Source organism: Orbicella faveolata, unplaced genomic scaffold (assembly GCF_042242905.1).
Source record: "Orbicella faveolata isolate gen_17 unplaced genomic scaffold, um_ofav_v1 contig_34, whole genome shotgun sequence".
NCBI lineage: Eukaryota > Metazoa > Cnidaria > Anthozoa > Scleractinia > Merulinidae > Orbicella > Orbicella faveolata.
Window position 1 is genome coordinate 25,720,001 of NW_028301563.1, and position 22,500 is coordinate 25,742,500.

The 22,500-nt window shown below is 40.1% G+C and overlaps 1 protein-coding gene across 1 annotated transcript in view; it reads right to left on the reverse strand.

The window, feature by feature from the left end:
• Positions 1 to 1,449: 1,449 nt before the first annotated feature.
• LOC149105457 (E3 ubiquitin-protein ligase UBR5-like) overlaps positions 1,450 to 22,500 on the reverse strand; it is a 32,783-nt gene continuing 11,732 nt past the window's right edge. The window contains exons 8-29 of the mRNA XM_089272357.1: positions 22,045 to 22,293; positions 20,923 to 21,159; positions 20,204 to 20,444; positions 16,857 to 17,189; positions 16,315 to 16,461; positions 15,058 to 15,439; positions 13,849 to 13,989; positions 12,897 to 13,119; positions 12,097 to 12,374; positions 11,499 to 11,821; positions 10,154 to 10,537; positions 8,847 to 9,139; positions 7,985 to 8,280; positions 6,609 to 6,831; positions 5,989 to 6,200; positions 5,569 to 5,699; positions 5,073 to 5,243; positions 3,706 to 3,790; positions 2,992 to 3,264; positions 2,381 to 2,528; positions 2,051 to 2,136; positions 1,450 to 1,662 (exon numbers count right to left, since the gene is read on the reverse strand). Of these exons, the coding sequence (XP_089128483.1) occupies positions 1,450 to 1,662; positions 2,051 to 2,136; positions 2,381 to 2,528; positions 2,992 to 3,264; positions 3,706 to 3,790; positions 5,073 to 5,243; positions 5,569 to 5,699; positions 5,989 to 6,200; positions 6,609 to 6,831; positions 7,985 to 8,280; positions 8,847 to 9,139; positions 10,154 to 10,537; positions 11,499 to 11,821; positions 12,097 to 12,374; positions 12,897 to 13,119; positions 13,849 to 13,989; positions 15,058 to 15,439; positions 16,315 to 16,461; positions 16,857 to 17,189; positions 20,204 to 20,444; positions 20,923 to 21,159; positions 22,045 to 22,293 (5,069 nt within the window). The remainder of the gene's footprint in view (positions 1,663 to 2,050; positions 2,137 to 2,380; positions 2,529 to 2,991; positions 3,265 to 3,705; positions 3,791 to 5,072; positions 5,244 to 5,568; positions 5,700 to 5,988; positions 6,201 to 6,608; positions 6,832 to 7,984; positions 8,281 to 8,846; positions 9,140 to 10,153; positions 10,538 to 11,498; positions 11,822 to 12,096; positions 12,375 to 12,896; positions 13,120 to 13,848; positions 13,990 to 15,057; positions 15,440 to 16,314; positions 16,462 to 16,856; positions 17,190 to 20,203; positions 20,445 to 20,922; positions 21,160 to 22,044; positions 22,294 to 22,500) is intronic.

Sequence of the window (22,500 nt, forward strand, 5' to 3'; positions counted from 1 at the left end):
GTAGCGCATATCAAGGCCTTAAAAGTGATGAGGCGACGATTGATAAGGTCTAAAGTGATCCTTGATAAGGTGTGGGTTGATTGATCGACTTACTGAATCACTGACTGACTGACCGTCCGTCTGTCCATCCGTCAGACTGACCGACGGATTGCTTGCTTGATCATGTGTGAAGTCCTCCTAATGGACTGTCATGGAAGAAAAAGCTAGGAAAGTAGATTAGGTTCTTTAAGAGTTGTCTAACTGATCAATTCGATTGGAATTGAAATAACATTTTGTAATGCAGTTCCAAGCTCCAGAGTAGCTGGATAGTCCCCAGAGAGAGGGTATTCCCAGGAAACATCTATATAGGTATGTGCTGTCTGCGGGGGTGATGATTTGGTACTCCTGATCTAGAACGGGGCATCCGTATTTGGGACATTTGCTAGAATTGGGTATAACATTTCGACGCACAAAAATTAATTTTTAGCAGTAATTTTATGTTATCGATAGAGCATTTAAAGGCGACTGTGTCACAGGCTAGAATTTCCATGGCGGGTCGATAGCTATTTTGATTTATGGGCATTTTAGTCCCTGAATGTCACAGGACTTGAGTTATTACAAACATCTTCATTCATTCATTCATTGCACACACAAAAAATCATCGAATCACAGGATAGAAATTATTCACGAGAACAGGCCCCAAACTGACCAGTGGGGTCTGGGAGAAAATAAAGTCACTTTGTTCACAGAAAAAAAAAAGAAAAAAAAGAAAGAGAAGAAAAAACTACCCCAAAGTCAACGGAAAGATGGCAAGTCTCCTGTGAGCGAACTGTTTTCATCATCCACCTTCACACAGAGGTAACGGGGTCAACGAGTCGCGATTCATCTAGGAGAACTTTTAATCTGAACTGTGGGGAGTCCTGTGTATGCAAGCGGAACAATTTCAGAATTTTTCGCTCCATGTACGGTTTTTCATTTCGTAATACATAACGTTACACGCATGCGTACGGTGTACTTACCCTTTTTTTGTTTTGAAAATAATAAAAACAAATAAACTCACTAAAATATTTTTAAACAACTATAAGCCCAGAGGTTTTTCTCCTGAATTGTTCGAACTGCTGATTATCTCAGAAGTATTTTGGGCTTTACATGAATTGTAGCAGTATCAGTTCCATGAAATATTTATTTTAACTCTAAGTACATAATTGTCAAATAGCGCGAAATTTTTCAACGATCCTTGTAGTGACAGCAGATCTTAAGTCATTGGTAAGAATTAATATTACAACACAAGACTTGGACTTCATAGTGAGGAATCTGCAATCCTGAACGTCTGTTAAACAAACAGCAGTCAATTTTTGTTTCTTTGATTCGTATCTACTTTGAATTGGTCCAACTGTTCGTTCCGCCTCTCCTATCGACGACTTCTGGACAGAAAAGAACAGTGAAATTTTCAACTGCTGAAATTCTCATCTACACAAATCCAAAGGTCTTAGTCTTGATTGCCAGAAGAAGTTTGCTCTTAAGTATAGCTCGAGAAGAATAGAGAGGGATGTAGAGACGAGAAATGCATGTGTTCGCTGTAGGCAGTTGATGATCATGAGCGGGTTTCACTGTAACTGATGGTTTTGGTTGGAAACCTTCCTCGCTGGCAGGTAGGGCAGGGCTCGATGTCCAGAAATAGACCTTAGAAGAAAGTAGCATCAGTTTAAAATATGGCAGTTGATTAGTAAACTATCTAAATAAGAAAATATCTGTAATAAGCTCATTTAAATCCTCGCGTCAAAACGAAAATCATACCTCTAGAATGTTTCATGTAATATATCAAACATGAAAGACCGTGTTTGTCCACATTGACAAACACAGAGAATAGCGCTAAAATACGACGCATAGCGGAGTATTTTGACGAACTACGAGGTGTTTGCAAAATGGGTCCAAACACTGTCTTGAGTGTTTGATATATCTTCTCAATCGAAACTAAAACTAAGGAGAACACTTAAAATTCACTGTACTTTCCAAAACCACTAATCAAACTTCAGAGTGGTGTAGAATAGCTTTTTTCAAAAACACTCACCAAGTCCTGCCTATCAGAATTGCTCATTTTTTCCACTATAGACCAGAACCACTTCTTGAACTTGAGCAACTTTTCAGCTCCAGCACCTGAGAATAGCAAGGAACAGAAGTCATGCACAACTTTGAGAAAACCAGTTACTTAACACGGGTTGACAATTTAGCAAACCTAGAGGTGATCTTCAATGACGAAAGTTGGCTTTGCACCCTTTGTCAGTGTTTCGTTGAAAACATGAATTCGTATTTCGTAGACGGAGTCGCACTTAACTAAAGGTCTGTGCGTCCTTGGACAACCTTTACACCTCACAATAATGGCTGCTATGACACTACAAACCTCCTGTTTCATCATTAAAACACGTATAGCTTATCAGCTGCTGTACATTCACTTCACCACAACCATTTAACAGCAAGCGAAAATCCTCCGCAGTCAGGTTATCAAATGAGGACTGAGGTATAACATCCAGTACTCCGCTACGAAGAGCCTTCAAAGAGAAAGTGACCTGCGTCATTACTAGAGTTAAAGATATCACACTTAGTACAATTTTACGGATCTCCGTTACAGTTCTATATCCCACATTAGAATTTTAGCACGCTGATTGTTTCAACTGTGAAAATTTGTGAAAACACCTTTTTCCCACTTCACAACCAACCTTTACCGGGTAGTTTTAGGAGTGAACATTTGACTACCTTTAATGTTGCCATAGCAACAAAACGATCGTTTTGCTTGTCGTTGAAACTTATAAAACTCTTACCTAAAAGTTGTTTTTTTTTTATGTCAGTGATGCTCTTCTGATAGAATTTTCGTACACAGAGCGTTTCCACATTGCGCTGCGGCTGCCATATTGGTGTCCTTAAACAATGAAACGGCGGCCATGTTGGTGTCCCAACCCAATCCTGCGAGAGATGAACATGGCTGATTACGAGCAGGTGATAAAGAGAACTTACCTGAAGAGCTCTCTTGTTATTACCAGCCATCCTGTGCTCTGCGTACAGGCGAACATATTCATGCACATTAGACGATGTGACTGCCACATTCTTTCCACCTTTAATCAACTCTACTTGGTTGCCATCACCTTCGTCCGCGGTGACCTGGACACTGAATGTCAGGTCGAGTCCCTTGAATATGTGTTCAGCATTGGGAGAAGCAGCTTCAACAATCAGCTTGCGTAAGCTTTCGTGCAGCATAGGGTCAAAGAATGCCAGGTCATGCCAACCAGTCTACAAAATAACAAGTAGAAACACGTGAGCCCCTTCAATTATACAAAAGAAAATACCAGTCATTATCATTTTGCAACCACGGCCGGCTTTCTGAACGCATTACCAGATGTAGTCAATTCGTATTTTTCTTCACATTTGCTAACGATTTTTATTTTTCCAAACTGTTTGTCAGGGAATAAATTGCAATATTGTTGTTCCAAGCACCTCAGTAAAAATAATGACAGTTAGTCATTATACCGTTAATTATGTAACGCGCAATAAAAGTATCGATCACTGGCCAAAAAAACTACTTTGCATTAACGGAACTTTCTAGAACCGTCGTTGAGACAATTGTGACATGTGAAATGTACATGTTGTAATCTTCTTTTCGTTATTTGAACTCGAGTGTAACGTTTATATACTACAAGGCACACTAAGATAGAAGATTCGATGCTGACTTACCCTTCTGGAGAGAATGTGCTTTATGACATGTCTGTTGAGGTTGATTGGACACAACTCATTCTGTAGTAGACACAAGCCCATGATCCTTGGATACAAACAGAAAGGAAGTTGGTCAGTTATTTAAATGACTGCTGAACATACATCACTTGCAAAACAACGGACGTTAAAATTTCGGACGTTTAATTTTCGAACACATTTTATCTCATTTCGGGCAAATTTCGGTCAGAGATTACGGACACTTCTGAAACATAGCTAAAGTGAATTTACGCCAGATACAAAACACGAATCAGACTGGAAAAAAAAAAAAAGCATCTGTGAAAATGATAGTTTTACCGCACCCTCAAGGTTTTAAATACATGTTTAAACCGACGAGAAAATAATACAAATTCTATCAAACCATTACATATCTCAATCAATGTCTCCACTGGTGTTAACTCCATAAAGAAAACTAAGAGCTTTGGAGCTACTAAAGTGCCCCTATGATCAAATTCTCGATATCCAATTTTTAGCATTTTGGTACACAATAGGTCTTTCCTAGATATCTTGCCAAATTTTAATCTATTGCGAACATTAGAACTCACCTTTTTTTGGACCTTTATTTCCGAGAATTTACGGCCGCCATTTAAATTAAAATTTTCCCTGTTCCAAGGCTTGGTTGGGAGTGGAGTAAATGACGTCATTTACTCAAAAATACCACACGGGTTAAAATTATAATAACAATACAGCAATTCGCATAACGAATAACAAAACCTTTGGCTCTTATAGTCATGCAATTTTCTACAATAATTGTTATTACAATTTCAACCCGTGCGGCATTTTTGAGTAAATGACGTCATTTACTCCAATTCCCAACCAAGCCTTAGAACGAGGAAAATTGATAGCGGCCGTAAATTCTCGGAAATAAAGCTCCAAAAAACGTGAGTTCTAATGTTCGTAAGAGATTGAAATTTGATAAGATATTTAAGAAAGACGTATTGTGTACTAAAATTTTAAAAAAATGGATATGGAGGATTTGTTCATAGAGGCACTGTAAAAGATTTAAATCAACAGTGGCATAGTGTTCTCCCTTGTGCTGCTTGGTTACAAACCTGCTTTATAGCAATTTCTGCTACAAACCTACAGACTAGCAACTGAAGGGCTTGGTGCAAAACAGGATTTCTCAGTGAACAGAGCAAGTATGCGACACTATTGCACACTTTTACCCTCCCCACCCACTTAAAAATGACTAAAATATCACGGGCCTTCCTCTCCATAGAGGGAAGATAACATCCATTGCATACAACAATTCACTTACACTACCCAGTATTAGATAATACCATCATGACAAGCAAATGGATCTTACAAGTTATATTACAATGACAGCATACCTGCCGACATTCCTGAAGCAGTTAAGTCTTTCCTCTGTACACTTTCCGGGCCGTGGGGAGTAAAAGCCAGTCTTGCCGGGTTGGTGGAACAATGGAGAACTGTCATCTTCAGAATCATCAAGATCCCCACCAGGGCTAAGGGAGTCATCATCTGCATCCTTTATTGGTTTCCTGTGAAGGCAAAACATTTGCTATCAGACTGTCGCCGTGACAAAAAGTACGAACAATGAGTTTTAGGGTTGTCTAGACTTGGCAGTTTTGGACATTCACAGATCCCTTGGCAGATGACATTCACTGCCTCTGCTTCTTCTTCTAGACTAACGACTTCTCCTACCCCATCGGGTTTCCGAAAATGCCACTTTCAATGCATCCTTTTTAAGTCTGGATTCTCCTACACTCTGTGGTAACCACATGAGGGGCACAAATTAAGGGAAGTATACAGGAAACAACAACAACAATGAAAGAATTTTTACCATTAAAAAAATTATCCACTTACTTGCCAGATACAAGAAGAAGCTCCACAGCTTCCTCAACTCTTTGTCTTAAGGTGTCTTCACTGGCTAAAAGCAGCAGTAACTGGGCTGGAGATAGCTCCAGTAACATGCCTGTGATCTTGCTAGCAAGTGACTGAAAGAGGGACAAAATGGGAAAATATTTACCCACGTTACAATGGTAATCTCAGTAATCACCTCTTGCCACCCAGAACTGGTAAACTGTTAGGGTAATGCTGGAGGTAACTAACAATGGGCTAAAATGTAGCCTAGTGATAGTAACAATACTCTCGCTCTCTTCGTAGCTTCATATTACAGAAAAAAAACAAGACTCAAGTGCACGTAGTGTTTTGAGCTGCTAGGTTTGTGATGACTCACACTACATACTATTCTAGCATTTTGAGGCTATAAACGACAGAACTTACAGGCTGCAAGGCGTGTACACGTGGATAGAGCCTCTCTCCCAAGGACTTCCTGTGGTACGGCAGTGAATCACCATCAGCGTCCTCTCCATCAGCGCTGCTGCTACCACTGAAGTGGAATGCTCGAGCATCAGCTGACAGCTGTCTTCTCACGTCACGTTCACGATCACGCTTGCAACGATAACTTGGGACTCGTTTACTGCGATGAACTATGCCTGTTGTGATTGGAATAAAAACATAGTATAATGTTAATTTTTAAACACAGAGAACCAACACAGTAGAGGTAACTTAAGTATAGAAGTGTTAAGTACATTAACAAACAAGCACGAAACTAATTTGTTATTCCTTTTTTTCAAACAACAACACAATATTGAATCTTCAGTAACAATCTTGCTTCACTTCAGTGAATTAACAAGATTTTTGCCCAAGAATAGCATAAAAAATGAAAAAAATAAAGAAATAAATTGTCAGCAAACATAAGCATTCACCCTACAAATGTAAGTGTTCAAATTAAAAAGGAAAACAAAATCGCTTGTATGTAATATTGATAACCATGATAAGAAAGATTAGACATATCTCTACGACATTTTGAAGAAATGTTTCTTGGTCAAAAGGAAGCTTACTTCTGCTGGGTTCCAGAGCAGGTAGTTTTTCTCCAGATAAGAACGCTTCTCCTACTGCAGTGTAAAAGCTCCTTGCTACCCCACTGCCCTCGCCTGGTTCATCCTTGAATGTGACCTTCACACGATGTATAGTCATGGGGCGAGACCTGGGCCCACGACGGCCAAACTGCGTGTTAAGCTGCCTGATGGTCTGTTGTATCAGTGTGGCTCGGTCACGCTCAACCTGAGTCAGATCACACACATTCAAGTTTTCAAATCTTCTTCCCAAACTCATTAACACTTCACCAGGTTTAAACAAAGAACATCATGACCCCTTGTCTGATCCTAATTAGCATAGAATTTTCACGATTTTATTTCTCCGCATTCTCCTTAGTTTTGGTTTCGATTGAGAAAATATATCAAACACGAAAGACCGTGTTTGACCACATTTCCAAACACCTCGAAGGTCGCCAAAATACCCCATGGCGCGCCATATTTTCAACTCTCTTCTCCGTGTTTGGAAATGTGGTCAAACACGATCTTTCGTATTTCACAAATTACATCTTCCACAATACATCCTTGTTACTTACTGGCTTCCTATTACCCCCTTTCGTGTTTTTGTATACCTCACTAACCTGTCACTGTGAATTTTTCTGTTTGTCTAAAGGCTATTTTAGGTTCCCTATGACACAACTATCATGATAACGGACACAACTTCCCAGTCTGATTAGTGTCAGCACTTCAGTCTATGATCAAGCTACAAAGATATTTTAACTGTCCACAGAAATTTAAGGTCGATGTACGAAATCGTTTTTGTGTGGTGCAGGTTTAAAACTTTAACAATGAATGCGTGTGTTCATTAGCACTTTTGCCACCCAAACATTTCGCAACTTCTGGAAGCAGTTATGTTCTTCAATATAACTGGTCACTGGTATCCAAGTTTCGCAAGCTCTTTGAACGTTTAGAGTCAATTTGAATGACTTACCCACACGAGTGATGAAATGTTTTCAGTAACACATCTGGTTCACCCAGGCAATTGCTATGGCAAAATTTAGCCCACCTTTGAAACAGAAAGCCCCAGTTCCGTAAAATATGTTTGCCATGACCAGAGGTTCAATCCCGCACAGACTGTCGAGAACATGTACTACAGACGTACCTCTTCTCCTTCCCATCCCCCTTAAAATCAATGTTGTTTGAGGCTGTTGTTTCTTTAAAAACAATTCTTAACCTATGGTGCTCATCTGTTACTTGGGGGAGGGGCAGGCAATAGAGTTACAAATCATCAAAGAGGAAAAAGGGCTGAAGAGCATGATATGTGACGCAATGCTGGTAGGGGAGGCAAATTAGTGAAGAGATAAATACGGTTTTCACACCCACAAAATCAGGAATCATCTTACCTCAAGAGTCAAATCTCTTTGGGTGGAGTTCCTCAATCGCTCCATTTCTCTTCTAAATTTGGACTCTTTCACATCAAACCTTCCCAACTCATTCAACACTGACGACGGTTCAGATCCAACATCTTCAAGAAACACTCGACCAAATAACTCCACACACAAACGCCAACGGCCCAAGAGGGAGTTGGCAGAGGTTCCATTGGAAATGAAAGGCTCGGGAGCGACAGGTGTGGTGGATTCCAAAGCATTATCAGGACGCGCTGCAAATGAGGTTGACGGTTCTGCTGAGGGCTTGCTTTCTGTGGAGAGCACAAAAACGTTTGGGAGCAAGCCCGACTTTCATAGTTAGGAAATAATGGTTTCTTTCATTTCTTCAAAGGTTTTAGATTTTAAAAAACTAGCCTAATCCAACTCAAACAATACAACTGTACTTCCCTAATACAAACCTTGCGGACAACACAGGTTGAATTTTCGACTTTTGCATTCCTGCCAAACATGTACAACGAAGTTAAGCTTATAAATATATGCACGCGCTAAGTAAACTAATTTCGTAGGAAGTGAACTAACTTTTCAGTTACATCGGAAGAAATTGTTTCTATTTAGTAAAAAGCAGTTTTTTTTTTGTATAGGGTTTGAAGTAATTAACAGGCAAGCACCAGTCCTATTGTCCAGTCAAACATGTTTCATCAAACACGATTGATTTTCTGCTTGGTTTGATACATAGTAGGTAAACTGGAAGAAAAGTAATGATTCTTTGAAATTCAATTTACAAGTTACAAAATGTTCCATATAAAACTGAGTCTATTTCTATCAGGGCTGTACACACATTTTAGAACTCTGCACTGCCATGCTAAACCTCTCTTACCGTTAACTTCCATTGGAATCCCTTCCTGTCCCACACCAGCTTCGTTGAATATTCTCGCAGCAGAGAATACAGTTTCAGAATCTTCTCGTGACAAAGCCATGCTGCTAACCAGGGGTGTACCCTTGTCACTGTCTGTGTGTTCATGTACAGTTCCAAACATCTGCTCCCTACGTGCTGCAGGGTGTAAAAGGTGTGGCTGGCATGCAAGAGGCAAAGCCTCCTCTACTGGTGCCTGGTATGGGTCTGGAGGGGTACAGCCCAACACGGTGGTGGAGTCAGTCCTCACAAAAAAGCTGAAAACACAATGCACGCCAAGTCTTTACAAATAACTGTAACAGAAACATCCCTTGCGCTGTGCCAGGTTTCAAATGTTTTGATGTAGTTTTCGCTATACAACAAGAATTAACTGGCAACTGCAGAGACTGACATGATTTAGCACATCAACAGGAATTTAATCCAACATGTTGGGTAGATTTAAATATCTAGACATTAGACTACCAGCTGATGTTTTACAAGCAAATAGTCAACAAGTCACACGCAAGTGGATATATACTGTAGGTGGGTCAGCAAATAGCAGCTCTAAGTATTTCTCGAATGACAATGTAAGAGTACTTTACCCCGTCAAAAGTAATGCGCCCGGGATTTTCTTATCATTGAATAGTAAAAAGGGAGAGAACAATGATTTGCCTTGAAAACAATTATTTACTTCTTTGCTTTCAATTGCATTTTCAGTCACTAACACTTTTACACGAGAATCAACGAAAACATTTGAAATTTCACGTTCATACAAGAAACACAGAGTTCTTAAAATCCTTCCCCATGAGTAAGCTCAATGTAATTCTTACTTTCAAGTGTTTGGAAGACCTCATGTGACTATCCAAAATGAAAGCTTCTGAGCACTACTTTCACTGGTACTGAAAAATATTTTGTTCTTTTGTGTTGTTCTTATCTCACCTTTACCAAAGCGAAAATCTGGAAATAATGTTCACCAACTCATTAATAATTCGTCCAGTTTAAACACGTGTCGGATATCTGATCTTAATTAGCATACATTTTTAAGATTATATTTCTTCGTTTTGTGCTTAGTTCTAGTTTCCATTAAGATGATATATCAAACACTCAACACTTTGTTTGACCACATTTCCAAACACCTCAAAGTCGGTCAGATATACTCTGTTACACGTCATATTTTCAACTCTCTTCTCGGTGTTTGGAAATGTGGTCAAACACCGTCTTTCGCGTTTGATATATTACTAGTCACATTTGAGCCATGGCAAAGTGACTGCAACAAGTAAAGGACTGCAAACCTGTGTAAATTTCCAGGCAAATTGGGTGTAGGCATGGGTTCGTCCTCAACATGATCTGTATCATCTTCGTATTCCTCTGCATCTCTCTTGAAACTTGCACTGTCCTCGTCATCAACATCATCGCCACCTTCGTCGTCATTGGTGGCATCTGCAGCAACAGTCTTCTCTGCTCTAGACCGGTTAGCTTGTGAGCTGGCGTTAGGGTTGTTACGTATGTAGTATACCAGAGCATCCAAGACATAAGCCACGTGACGTAACGAAGAAACGTCCAACTTCGGCAAGGAGTCCCCGTGTTCATTTAAATGGCCTCTCAGAAGTGAAAGAACATAAACTAGGAAGTCCTGCCGACCAGTATCCAGGTTACTACTAGCAGCTCCGTGCCGCCTATTTTCACAGGAAAAAGAATATTACATTATTATTGTTGTATCCTTTCACGTGGACACCTCTGGGTCAGGTTACAATTTATCGGAGATGTTTGTTTTTTTACGAAAGTGGTTATGAAGCAGCCTATCCACTTATCAAAAAGTACCACCCCGTCTCACTTAGGGAAACTTAAATGGGCTTTAAAATTACCATCAACCATCATTGATACTAGTGGTTCTTGGCAAGAGCATATCTTAAGAGAAGATTGAAACTATGTAACAAAATTGTCAAATATGCCGCAACGGAAAGCAAAATGAAATATGCGCATATTCATCAAAACACATTTGTCCTATTTGATGGCCATTAAAATTCTCCTCGCAAGTGTCAGTACTAAGGCAAGTGACCAGCTGGAAATACCATATGTTGTAGGTCAAAAGTTTGTTCCTTGAAGCGCAAGAAGGAAAACTCAAAGAGAATGAATAAAGAGGTCTTAACAACGCCATTAATGGTCATTTAAATGATAAGGCGGAGTGGAGCGGTTGTGGAGATTCCGTGATAATAATAACCATGGACATAAAAAGGGCTCAGGCTAGCTTTGTCTGGATAAATAAAGGTTAAGTCTGCATATACAAGCCAAATGACCCATCAGACCGGCACCAATCACCTCTTTCTGAGGTATGAAGCGACTAGGAGTATTTCTACTCCCCCCTAGATGGGATAGTCCTTTGCAGAGGTGCCCCCTAGCATTAAATTCGCTGGTACCCAGTTTTACGCCTGGGTGGAGAGAGGCACTGTGAGAGTTAAATGTCTTCAACACGACACAACACAATGTCCCGTGCCAGGGCTCAAATCCGGAGATGGGTGCACTAAACCTTGAGGCCACTGTGCCTCCTACTAGTCTAGAACTACTGCAACAAAAACAAATTGAACAGACCTGAAATTAAGAGCTTTTTTCATAACAGCTGAGGAAAAAATTACTCACCGTCTTAATACAGATCTTTTCCGTTTGTTTTCCAAAGCTCTTAAAAGCGAGGGATCTTCACGAGTGCATCTATCTTTGTTGGCTTTAGGATGGAATTCATGGAGGGGATGGGAGGGGTGGGAGGGGTCAGTAGCGGCAGATAGCGATAGTCCAAATCGAAGCTGAGCTTCTGTGCAATCCAAGACAACAGCTAACCAGTTCCAGGCTGCTTGCAACTGCTGGACAACCAGGGCGCTGATTTCAGTCAAGGCTACTGGACTGGGAGTGAGGCTTTCAGCTGGCAATGCTGATGGGTCCTGTGCAATGTTGAGGAGGTCAGTTACCTATAGAGGAAAATGCAGTATAAATTAGGGGTGAAGGGACATGCACCGAAGAGAAAGTTAATCAAGTGCCGAAGGTGCAAGCCACTTAAAGGAATGGGGGCATGCCTCCTCCTCACCAGGACATTTAAGTTGAAATTGCAGGAAAGCTAAAAGGCTAGAATTGTTATGAACTAGAAGATGATATGCGTAACAATCCTCTCTTGGTAAATAAATACGCCAATAGCAAGCCATCTGAAATGGCTTATTTTAAAGCACCTCAAGCTAAGCTAACTCACCTCCCTTACAACAATGCCAAAAGCTCGTGCCAGCGCACTGGCCGAGTTACTCATACTGTGATAACCACTAGTCCCAGGCACCTCACTGGTGGCAGCAGTACTGGCAGCAGCAGCATTACCACCACTTCGTCTGAGTGACGTGGAATCAACATAGATAAACCCTGTGCCGCCACTTGTGGTTTGAGGTGTAGCTGCACTGCTACCAGTGGCACGTGACTGGGTGTTGTTGGCACGTATAGCCCACTGCATGGCATGAGGAGTGGTACTAGGGTCAACTCCTATGAGAAGAAAAGATCAGTAATGGTGATGTACTTGGTAAACTATTAAACCGTTTCCCTCGGAGTCAGACAAGTTATTTTGCACAATGTATTTGTAATGCTCGTATTTCATCATCAATATTGTTCTGTGGATGACATCATTTCAATAAAGGCTATTGAAAAGATTCTTTCATGTTTTACTGATTGGTATACTGTAAATGATGTTTCAGTGTGCCACATTACGCTACGCTATAACCGTACAGGTATTCAGTAGAAGAGTCAACTATCCGCTAACGGACACTGTCATAAGCAGACAGCTCTACTTACAGACACTTCTTCAATTCCCTGTTTTATCTCCCAGACAGACTCTGTATTTACACATACTGAGCAATTCTTTGAAAGTAAGTCCTGCTTGTGAAAGGTGAATTGATCAACACGACACGCTCATGTCATGTTGATCAATTCACCTTTCATATTTCATTACCGTGCTTATCACTAAGTCCTGCTTATTGTTCTCTACAAGTCGTAGGAGTAGTAACATACCTGCGGTTGGAGGTCTGTTTTCTATACTCTCTGGCAGGTCATATGTTTCCACCACCACCTCCTCCTCCTCTTCTTCTTCCTCTTCCTCTTCCCCAGTGGACGACTCTTCCTCAGAATACAGCTCCACATGTTCACCATGCATGCTAGCACTACCATCTGACCCAATCAGTGAGCCAGTCACGCGATTGCGACGAACACTTTCCACAACATGTACCTCACCGACCTGAAACAAACACAAGTGTTGAGAATTAGTCACAGTTCAAACATTTTTTTACCCGCCAGAAGCCTCCTCAAGTCCAGGTTCAGGTAGCTGAAAAACATCTCAAGCCAATCCAATCCACTATAATAACAATAACAATAACAATAATAATAATAATAATAATAATAAACCCGCTTCAATATCATCAATAGCTGTGCGAATCTTTAACAATAATAATAATCATAATCATAATCATAATCATAATCATAATCATAATCATAATCATATCGGTTCTTGTGATACCAATTAGTTCAGTTTCTTCACAGTAACCTTAGCTAGTGTGCTAGATTGTGTAGGCAAAAATTAAACTGTGGTTGTGGTTGAAAAACATTTTCCCCGAGCACAGTGGTTCCCAGAAATGTTACAACTGATTGGACCAACTGATTATCAAGGCTGAGGGAAGTATTGATAACAAGATCAGCATCAAAGAGGGAGAAGCTAGGGTCGTGTTCTATTGAGATCAACCATTTCTGGTTGCTTGGGTTGCTTGTTTTTTCGTGTTCTATTGGGGAAAACCGTTTTCGCTTGGTTTGATTGATCAACTCTTTTGACCGGCCTCAAACCAGGCTGAAACGGCTCATGGCAGCAAGTTGCCGCATTTCAACTGAAAATGGTTAGAAGTGTTCCCCAGACAGGTTGCAGTTGAAGCAATGGATCCCAATACAACACAACCTAAAAGTTTCGATGTCGTACCTGACTTTCTTCACTGTCACTGTCACTCTCAGCCAGCAAGTCCAAATCCATGTCTGATTCATTGCCAGCTGCTCCACTCTCAATTTCTTCATCTCCAGCTTCTTCATGGCTTTCCGACTCCATCTCTGCCCCTTCAACAACCTGCCATAAAAGCACAGTTCGGAAGTTTGTGATCCGTGTCAGCCTTTTCCATCCTTAACCACCCTTGTTCCTTTATGGTTTATTATCTTTTCGGTGTTTTTCTATCTAACTAAACTGCTGTTTTCAGGTTTCCTTTGATTTAAAGGTTATTTTGTACGTGGCCAAAACAACTCAAAATACTGTGACTGAGTAGGTTTGGAAGATAAAAAACATGGCCATATACATGTATATGAGAATACGTGATATGAAAATCTTAAATGTTATGAAAAAGCTGATACATGTACACCACAGCATATAAGCTGTATCAATTTTGTTTGAAATCCACGCAAATTTTCAGTTGTTGCAATACCACCAGCAGCGGTAGTTTGATAGATATGTGATGCAACTTAACATCACTAAGTGATATGAACGTGCAAAGCTGAAGTTCTACTGTTTCGTTGATTTGAGAAAAGCCATGAGAGGATATCGAGCAACTTGATCTGCAAGACTATTGGCATACTTAATTTGGTGTTTGTTTCTTGGAACATTAGATTAACAGTTTCTATTAAAATGAACTTCAGTTGAAACACAAGACAAAAGACAGGACGGTTGGATATGGAGGTCTGATCCATTAATTGGAATGAAGACACGTAAGCACAGTCGGAGATAAATAGTATCCATTAATAAATAGCACACATTTTAACTCTTGCAAGCTAGCCTGGTTCACACTGAAGAGATAACCACAAGCGTAAGCACAAGCACATGTACAAGAAAAACGCTAGTGTGCACCGAGGTGAAATATGCACAAGCATGAGCGCAAGAAAAAGAAACATTTTCCTTTTTCTTGTGCTTGTGCTTATTTCATTAGTGTTATGCTTATTTCACATAAGGAAACTGGCGTTAAACAAGCACAAGCATGAGCGCTAGAATGCTACCAATTGCGATCTTGTTTCTCCTGCGATGTACCTCGCACTGGGCATGCCTATGCTGTTAGAGTAAACATCCTTGTGCTTGTGCTTGTGTTTACGTTTGTGTTTATCTCAAAAGTACGAACCACGCTTAAACGGGCAACCTGATGATCCCTGTTACCTCTACTTCCTCTCCATCAACAGCTGGTCCCTCCACTGCTACAGCACTCTGTTCCTGTGCACGAGGAATAGTAACAACCTGTCTCCTTCTGTGCCTCTGGTTTCGCACTCTTTGAACACTAGGCCTCTCTTGGGTGGCAGCCTCCTCAACAGACGATGGCGTAGAGGGCCTCATGGGCAGTGGTTCAACAGTGAATAAATCCTCGCTAGCTTGTGTGGCTTCAAGCGTAGAGGACAAAAGGCTGAAGGGTTGGGCCGGACGGCAGATACCTAGTCGCACTGGGGCAAGTATTGCATCAGCAACTTGAACAAGTTCAGGAATGGCTATGGTTGAGAGACACTGGAAAATGCGCTGACACTTCATCAAGGGCTGAACAACACCTCTGTTAGCAAGTAAAAAGCATCCAGCAGGTACAACATTACATTTTGGCCAGAATGTTACTTTACAATGAAGTTTACAGACGCAGATCTAGGATAAATCGTGACAATAAGTGCCTTCCAGAGGGGTCCAGGGCCATGTCCCCTTAAGAAATGTTCTGGATTTTTTTTTTATCCCTGAAGTCCCCTTTAAGGTCATTCCGCTGAACTAGAACCTGCACTGAGATTTTTGTGAGGGAGGGTCTAGGAGGGTCCAGATCATGTTCTGGAAGTGGTGGAGTTGTGCCATTTGTTCCAAGTGTCCTGGTCTTGGCTTTTGGACGCGCATCTGTAGCAGCGCGGTGTGGTCGGAATTGCCTTTGCTCAACAGTTTGTCGAGCCACAGTTTGAGCCAAAAACAGCAGTAAATGCTCCCCTCTAAAACAAAGCATAAAAGTTCAACAAAAGCTCTAACCTACTGTACTAAATAAAAAAAAATTGTATCGGTACTCAAGTGTTAACAAGGACTTTATGTTCTACCAAAGCCAATTTTACAATGAACATTGGTTGAATTTATACTAGGGGCGGATTATCTGTCCAAGACATATTAGCTGTTTGAGAAGATTAATCTGTCTCCTGTGAAAGATAATCATCCAGGTATAACTCCAGTGTTATGAATTATGTGGCAAAATTCGTATTAGGCTGATTAATCTTAGAGCACGTCTGCCAGACAAACTTTGCCACATAATTTGTCCAAGACTAGATTTGAAACTACATGATTCAATCGTTTCAGACAGATCAATTGGTTCTGATGAATAAATCATTTCTAGATATACATTCGCCATGGTATAATTCTTCCCTTGAATAAATTTGGCCATTACGTGACATATATAAAGCCTACCTTCCATTAGGCCGGCTAACCAAATCAGTTTCTGACACAAGTTTTTTCAGGAGTTGAATGCGAGCAGCCTGGGAGCCTGGTACCAAGGCGTGGCACTTGCATTTTTCCCAACAGTCACAGTAAGCAGTGGGTGCTGTTCTCTTCAACCTAATTGCATAACAAGTACAGTAACAATATTCTAGTCAAAATAGCAGGAAAATGGTAACAAAATGTCCAAAAATGATATTCACCTTACGATAATAAGTAAGCTTACACTAAGATGAACAGCCGACTAGTTTTAAACTGTACAATTACATAATGCATACAGTTACTGTTTCTTCACCTAAAGTGTATTTAAAAGTTAAATGAAAATAGAGGTTCAAGAAGCTTTACTGTACCTGTTAAAGGGGAAAAATAGACATGTTAAATTAAAGTTTGGAAAGTTCAACTATGGCCTGCACACACATTCATGCAGAGCTGTGAAAACAGCTCTTAAAATTAATATAATTATCAGCGCTTCAAGTGGACAATCATCACTATTTCAAGTTTATTGAAAATCTTACTTGCAGTCATGGCCTCGGTGGCACACTCGAGCACACTCAGTACAACAACAAAGAGAACCAGTCAGGCCACAAGTGCGACACTCAAAGATGTCTTGATTGATGTGCTCTGTGCCAGTCCAAGTAAATGAACACGTGTCATTACAGCACAGCACATGGAGAGGAGAGGCATCTGGGTGACTGTCAGACGGACACACCATGGATATTAGAACATTTCTGTCAATCTGTCCACTTGGGTTGGTAGCTAGACACTGGGCTGTTGTGAACAGGGTGAGGGCAGCATGGTATGTGCGGCCACGAACAGCAGCCATAAATGGAGTGCAGCCATCTGTATCCCTACCAAGGAGAAAAATGCCGATAAAAAGTTAGCTACAGTCATCCTTGTTTCTATTGGCGTACTACACACCCCCCATGCCCCGCCCCCAATAATACCTGTATGAAATTCATAATCAAAATATCCAAACCAATGCCCTTGTTCTGCTATACCATGAATCAATTTCGCCCAGGGCCCAAGCTCAAGGGAGTGCACTTTTTTTTCTTCAGCATCACAGAGCAGTGATACCACTGAAACACAATACCCATTTCTGTGCACAACAAATGTTGGAAAACTACAGAGGTCATTCTGTTGTGCTAGGGGGAAGTTTGATTGCTCTATTCCTACCAAATTATAAATGAACAAGAAGCTCCCAGAATTGAGAGTACAGTTTGATAGTAGATAACCAGATTGAAGTGATTTTGACTGGATACCGTTTCCAGAGGTGCAAACCGTGGTCATGTGGTGTGAGGGGATAGAAGGCCAAAATGAAAACATTTGTGTCCCGTTTTTCTTTTCCCTCACTCTCTCCCACCAACTTTTCTTTGGAAATGCATAGAACTCAGATTAATTCCATGACAATGTCTTCAAAACACTTCTTCAATGGGAGCCAGTTTTTGGAGAGAGGTAACTGTGGGAATGAAGTTTTATTTTATTTTGTTTTATTTTTTTACTTAATCAATTTACAAACACAATATACATACGGAAAAAATAAAGTAAATCAACAAAATAAAAAGAGGAAAATAGTAACATTACAGCACACTATTTACTTACAGTACAATGTGATAGTTAAGACTACAAGCCAAAACATGAACACTATTTGCATCGTTTACTTAGTTAAACAAAACAAAGAAAATACATCATCATTGCTTGTTAACTAATATGTTGAAAGGATTTTTGGAAAGCAGCAATAGACTTGTTTTGAAATGCTATTTCTTTCTGTATGTTTAATTTTTCTTTTAGATGTATGAGAAAACTGTTGAAAGAGAGCTTTTCGTCGCGCAGGCAGCTGCAGTGTATAGAAAATTTTGCAATGAGAAGCACATAGTTCAGAGTATCTATGTTCCGTTTTGTCAAAAACACGGTATAAAATCATACTATTTGACAGAGTTAGTAGCTGTTTCGTTTATTTGTCCACCAGTTTTGAAAGGTCTTCCAAAAGGCTATAATGGAAGAGCAGCATAAGAACATATGATCTAGGGAGTGTGTATCAGTAAAGCATTGAGGACACATATCATTGTCAGACATTTTGGCTCTAAAAAGAGACATTTTAGTTGCAAGAATGTTGTGTATAATCTTATGTTGAAACATTGTTATTTTAATGTCACACTTGATCTGGAGAGGCAATTCGTACACTTTTTGGATGGTTTCTGGAGTGAAACCATGTTTTAAGATTTTAGTTTCAGCAATAGGTGGTACAAAGAATTTCTTCAACAGCAAGTTGTACACATACTTGGTGGAAATGGTTTCTCCTTTTTCCTCACTTTCTGACCTCCAAGAAGTTGATATAGAATTAACAAGACCGAAGTAGAGGGTGAAGGGCATTTTGAGTTTACACTTATAACTTACAAAAGTTTATTAAAGGACAGGAATTTACCGTCCTCTTGAAGGAGATCCTGGATTTGCATAATATTTTGGTCAAACCAACTTTTGTAGAATACAGGTTTACCATTAATTAATATGTTTCGATTGTTTCAAATTACCTCTTCATAAGTGAGTAGGGTCTCGCTTCTTATAGAATCTTTAGTCATTTGCCATTCTTTTAGTACGTCAACATAAAAAGGTGGTAAATTACTGACCTGTAGTGTGTTAATGTCATAGTTATAACTTGTCAAGAAGTGTAATCCTCCATATCTCTCTAGAGTTGTGTTAGGGATGATTTTCCAGAATGCTATGTTTTCGGATTTTATGCGTGGTATCCATGCGACTTTTAAGGCTTTATTCAAGATATTAAAGTCAGTCATTTTAAGTCCTCCATGTTTTCTCTTGCCAATAATAGTTGATTTCTTCATTTTAGAGGGCTTCTCACCCCAAATAAATTTAAAAATTATTGAGTTAATTTCTTTAATTAGTTCTTCAGAGATAACGAGTACAGACTTATTGTAAATTAATTTTGAAAGACCTAACGTGGAGTTTGCAAATGGAGTTAGTGAGTTCATATGCACCAATTTAACATTTGGCTGTGTGACCGTGCGATGCGGTTCCAGTCAAAGGCCCACGTTTCACCCTTGCTCACCATAGAGTCTCCAGTAGCTCAGTGGTTAGAGCATCTGGCTAGATCAAGGAGGGTCGTGGGTTCAAATCCCATCTGGAACTCGCAATTTTTTCTGAGTCGATGTGATTTCTACAATACTCGCTTTGGAGGGTGGTTGGTTGCAACTTTGATATGCCTTATTGCACTGGAGGCGCTAAATTGAATCATTACTGTAGCTATCTACAGGACTCCCACAAAGGTCTATAAACTGTCCAATTAAGCCATGATGTAAACCTTGGATGACACCTATACCTGAGATGGACTGCCAGGAAAATCACATGATTGCAAGCATGTGTTAATTAAAACAGTGCAAAATTATTTTTACAGCTGTTTAGAGAAAGGTTGTCCGAAAGAAAGTGTAAAAGTGCACACAACAACTCCGAAAGTTAGTAGGGGTAGAAGTAAAGAGCTCCTGAACATGTTAAATACTTAATCAAATATAAAAAAAAATTACTTCATTTCAAATGCTTTCTTTTTCTTCGGATTTGTGGAGAGGTTCTTTTTGCCATGCTGAATTTTAGAAGAATTTCAACTAAATGCCATGAGACAGTGAAAGGAAAGCTACAGATAAAAATGGTCTTATGAGATGAAAATCTGTTGTAGCCTTGTTTATAAATGATGTGCTTCATGTGCAAAAATACAAATTTGTAGATTTTCTCTACACCGATATGCAAAATTCCAGTGAATACTCAGATCACCATTAGGTCTTGTCATGAAGGCTTGGCACCTCCATCCTATAAGGTCTCTTGAAACAGCTATATACTAAAGATAATCATTACTTACTTAGCAGTCATAAGTTGAAGAAGGAATGGAGCCAACACAGTACTCTCACACAACAGTTTAAGGCACCTAAGAGCCTTACTCTGCGTGTGCTGTGAATCTATTGACTGGCTGGATGATGATGATGATGCTGATGCTGATGCTGCCGCTGCTGCAACTGCCGATGCGCCTGATGGTACTGGTGCAGGGACTGACCCCGATGGAGTTGGGGTTAATGATGGACCTGTTTCATCATCTCGTACATCTAAAAAGTCAGAAGCAAAATAATTAAAACACACAAGCATAGCTAGGCATTTTGATATTGCACATTTTTACAACCAGTACTGAGATTGCAGTGAAACATTTGGCCTCCTGCACAGTACTAGAAAACCCCACTGCAATTGTTGATAAAACAGACGTTTGAATTATAAAGTGATTTGTTCACTTTAAGATATATTCGGAGGTTTCAAGCCCAACCGAACCTTTGGATTGTCCTCTTGCACTAAACAATTGTGGCAAGGGAGGTGCAGGACCATTCACGTAAAACTGATTGGAAGAATTAGAAGAACGGAAAAGGAGATAGAAAGTTGTTGAAATAGAGGAGAATGATAAAAGAACAGTAGAAAGACTGTTGTAGTGAGTCATAAGTGGCAATTAACGAGCATGTGTGCTCAAATTTGCAGCTAAATGCTTTTAAAATAGAGTGCCAAGTTACACAAAATGAATGAGGCCAGTGCTATCACCTGGAGCATCTGGTGGCCAGTGCAAAGTGGGTATAGGAGCATCTTCCTCCACATCAAGTCCTGCAAGTGAGGACGATGCAGATCTTGCAGCAGTAACTGCTCGCTGCATCATCTCACGCACACCCAGTTTTGATGAGCCCCCACTGCCTCCTGGTCCACTAGTACTACCTCCATTACCACTGGCACTACCCAGAGAACCAGAGCTATTACCAGCACCCCAGTTACTGGTAACACCATCTGGGAAAATGACAATAGAAACAGAATCAGTCTACTTAAAGACTACATGTTGATTGTTTCTGCACATTGATCCTTACTGTACACACAATTCACAAGCCATGTCATGCATGGAGAGCGCAGCAACGAATTCTGCCCTTTCCAGCTTTTTGCTTAACTGTACAAAGGCTTCAAGTGCCTCTTTAAAAGTTATGTATTATGAAAAGGAAGGCAACTTTTGGAACTCTTGCTTGCCTCTGCTGACTCTTCTTTGACATCTTTCGCTTAAAATCCTAGACATTATTCTTTTTCAAAATCAGAGTTTTCAAAATCAGGCTACATGCTTTACCTTTGAAACAAAGTCAGTGACCCATTTTTTTTCTTTCTTTTTTTTTTTGCATGTCAATCACAAGAAACCCATTACTGACCACAGAATAAATTAGAAAAAATTAATATCTATTATTACATCTTGAAGAGTTTTTGTGCAAACGGCCTTCATATAATTGTAACCAACAAAACAACCAAAGTCAGAGCTTCCTATAACAACAATAGGAGTGAGATTTCTTTCATATTTTGTGAATAGTCATCATTCTTGGCTGTTAAGCTGGAGTTTACCAAGCACATTTTGTTCTTATCACAGTCAGCCAAAGCAGTGAGTTACACAATCTATGATAGTCCTTTCTCAGCTAAGTAGAGACATTTCAGTGAAAAGGCAACAAAATTACATATTGCAAGCATTACGATCAAACTGGCTCCATTGCCAGATTTAAAGACGTAACTCTACAGTTCAGAGGCAAGCATTTGCCAATGTGTCCTTCATTTGAGCCCTGAATTACATGCACAATCAATGAAACTGGGAAGGATGTCCACTGAAAGATTAATATTCGGCAACAGATCCATCAGTCTTACCACTTGAGCGAACAGCTGCCGCAGCTGCTGCCACGGCTGCAGCGAGAGCATCTACTGCACCCTTAATGGACTCCAGCTTATTACCAAGTGCACCAGTCGCTGTAGCTGTGCCACCACTCTGGGATTCTACTGGCTCACCAGGCTCATGAGCAGAAGTTGGGAAACTCCTGGAGACACATGCATGGAGAATGTTCCTGTTGCCATCACATCTTTCAAGTAAAGCTGCTTCTAAGAGGCTGCCCATGTTGACTGAAAATAGATTGCATGACAAGAATTCATTTCAGTCTCGACTTCCACTTAATAATACTAAATTTGTATACATGTATACATATATATAAAGCAAGTAAAAATCAACGATAAAAGAACGTTTCAAAGTCGTCATGACACCATTAATTATTTAATACTCAAAGTCTATTTCTTATCTTTTTGAACTTGAAAATGGTGTCATGACGACTC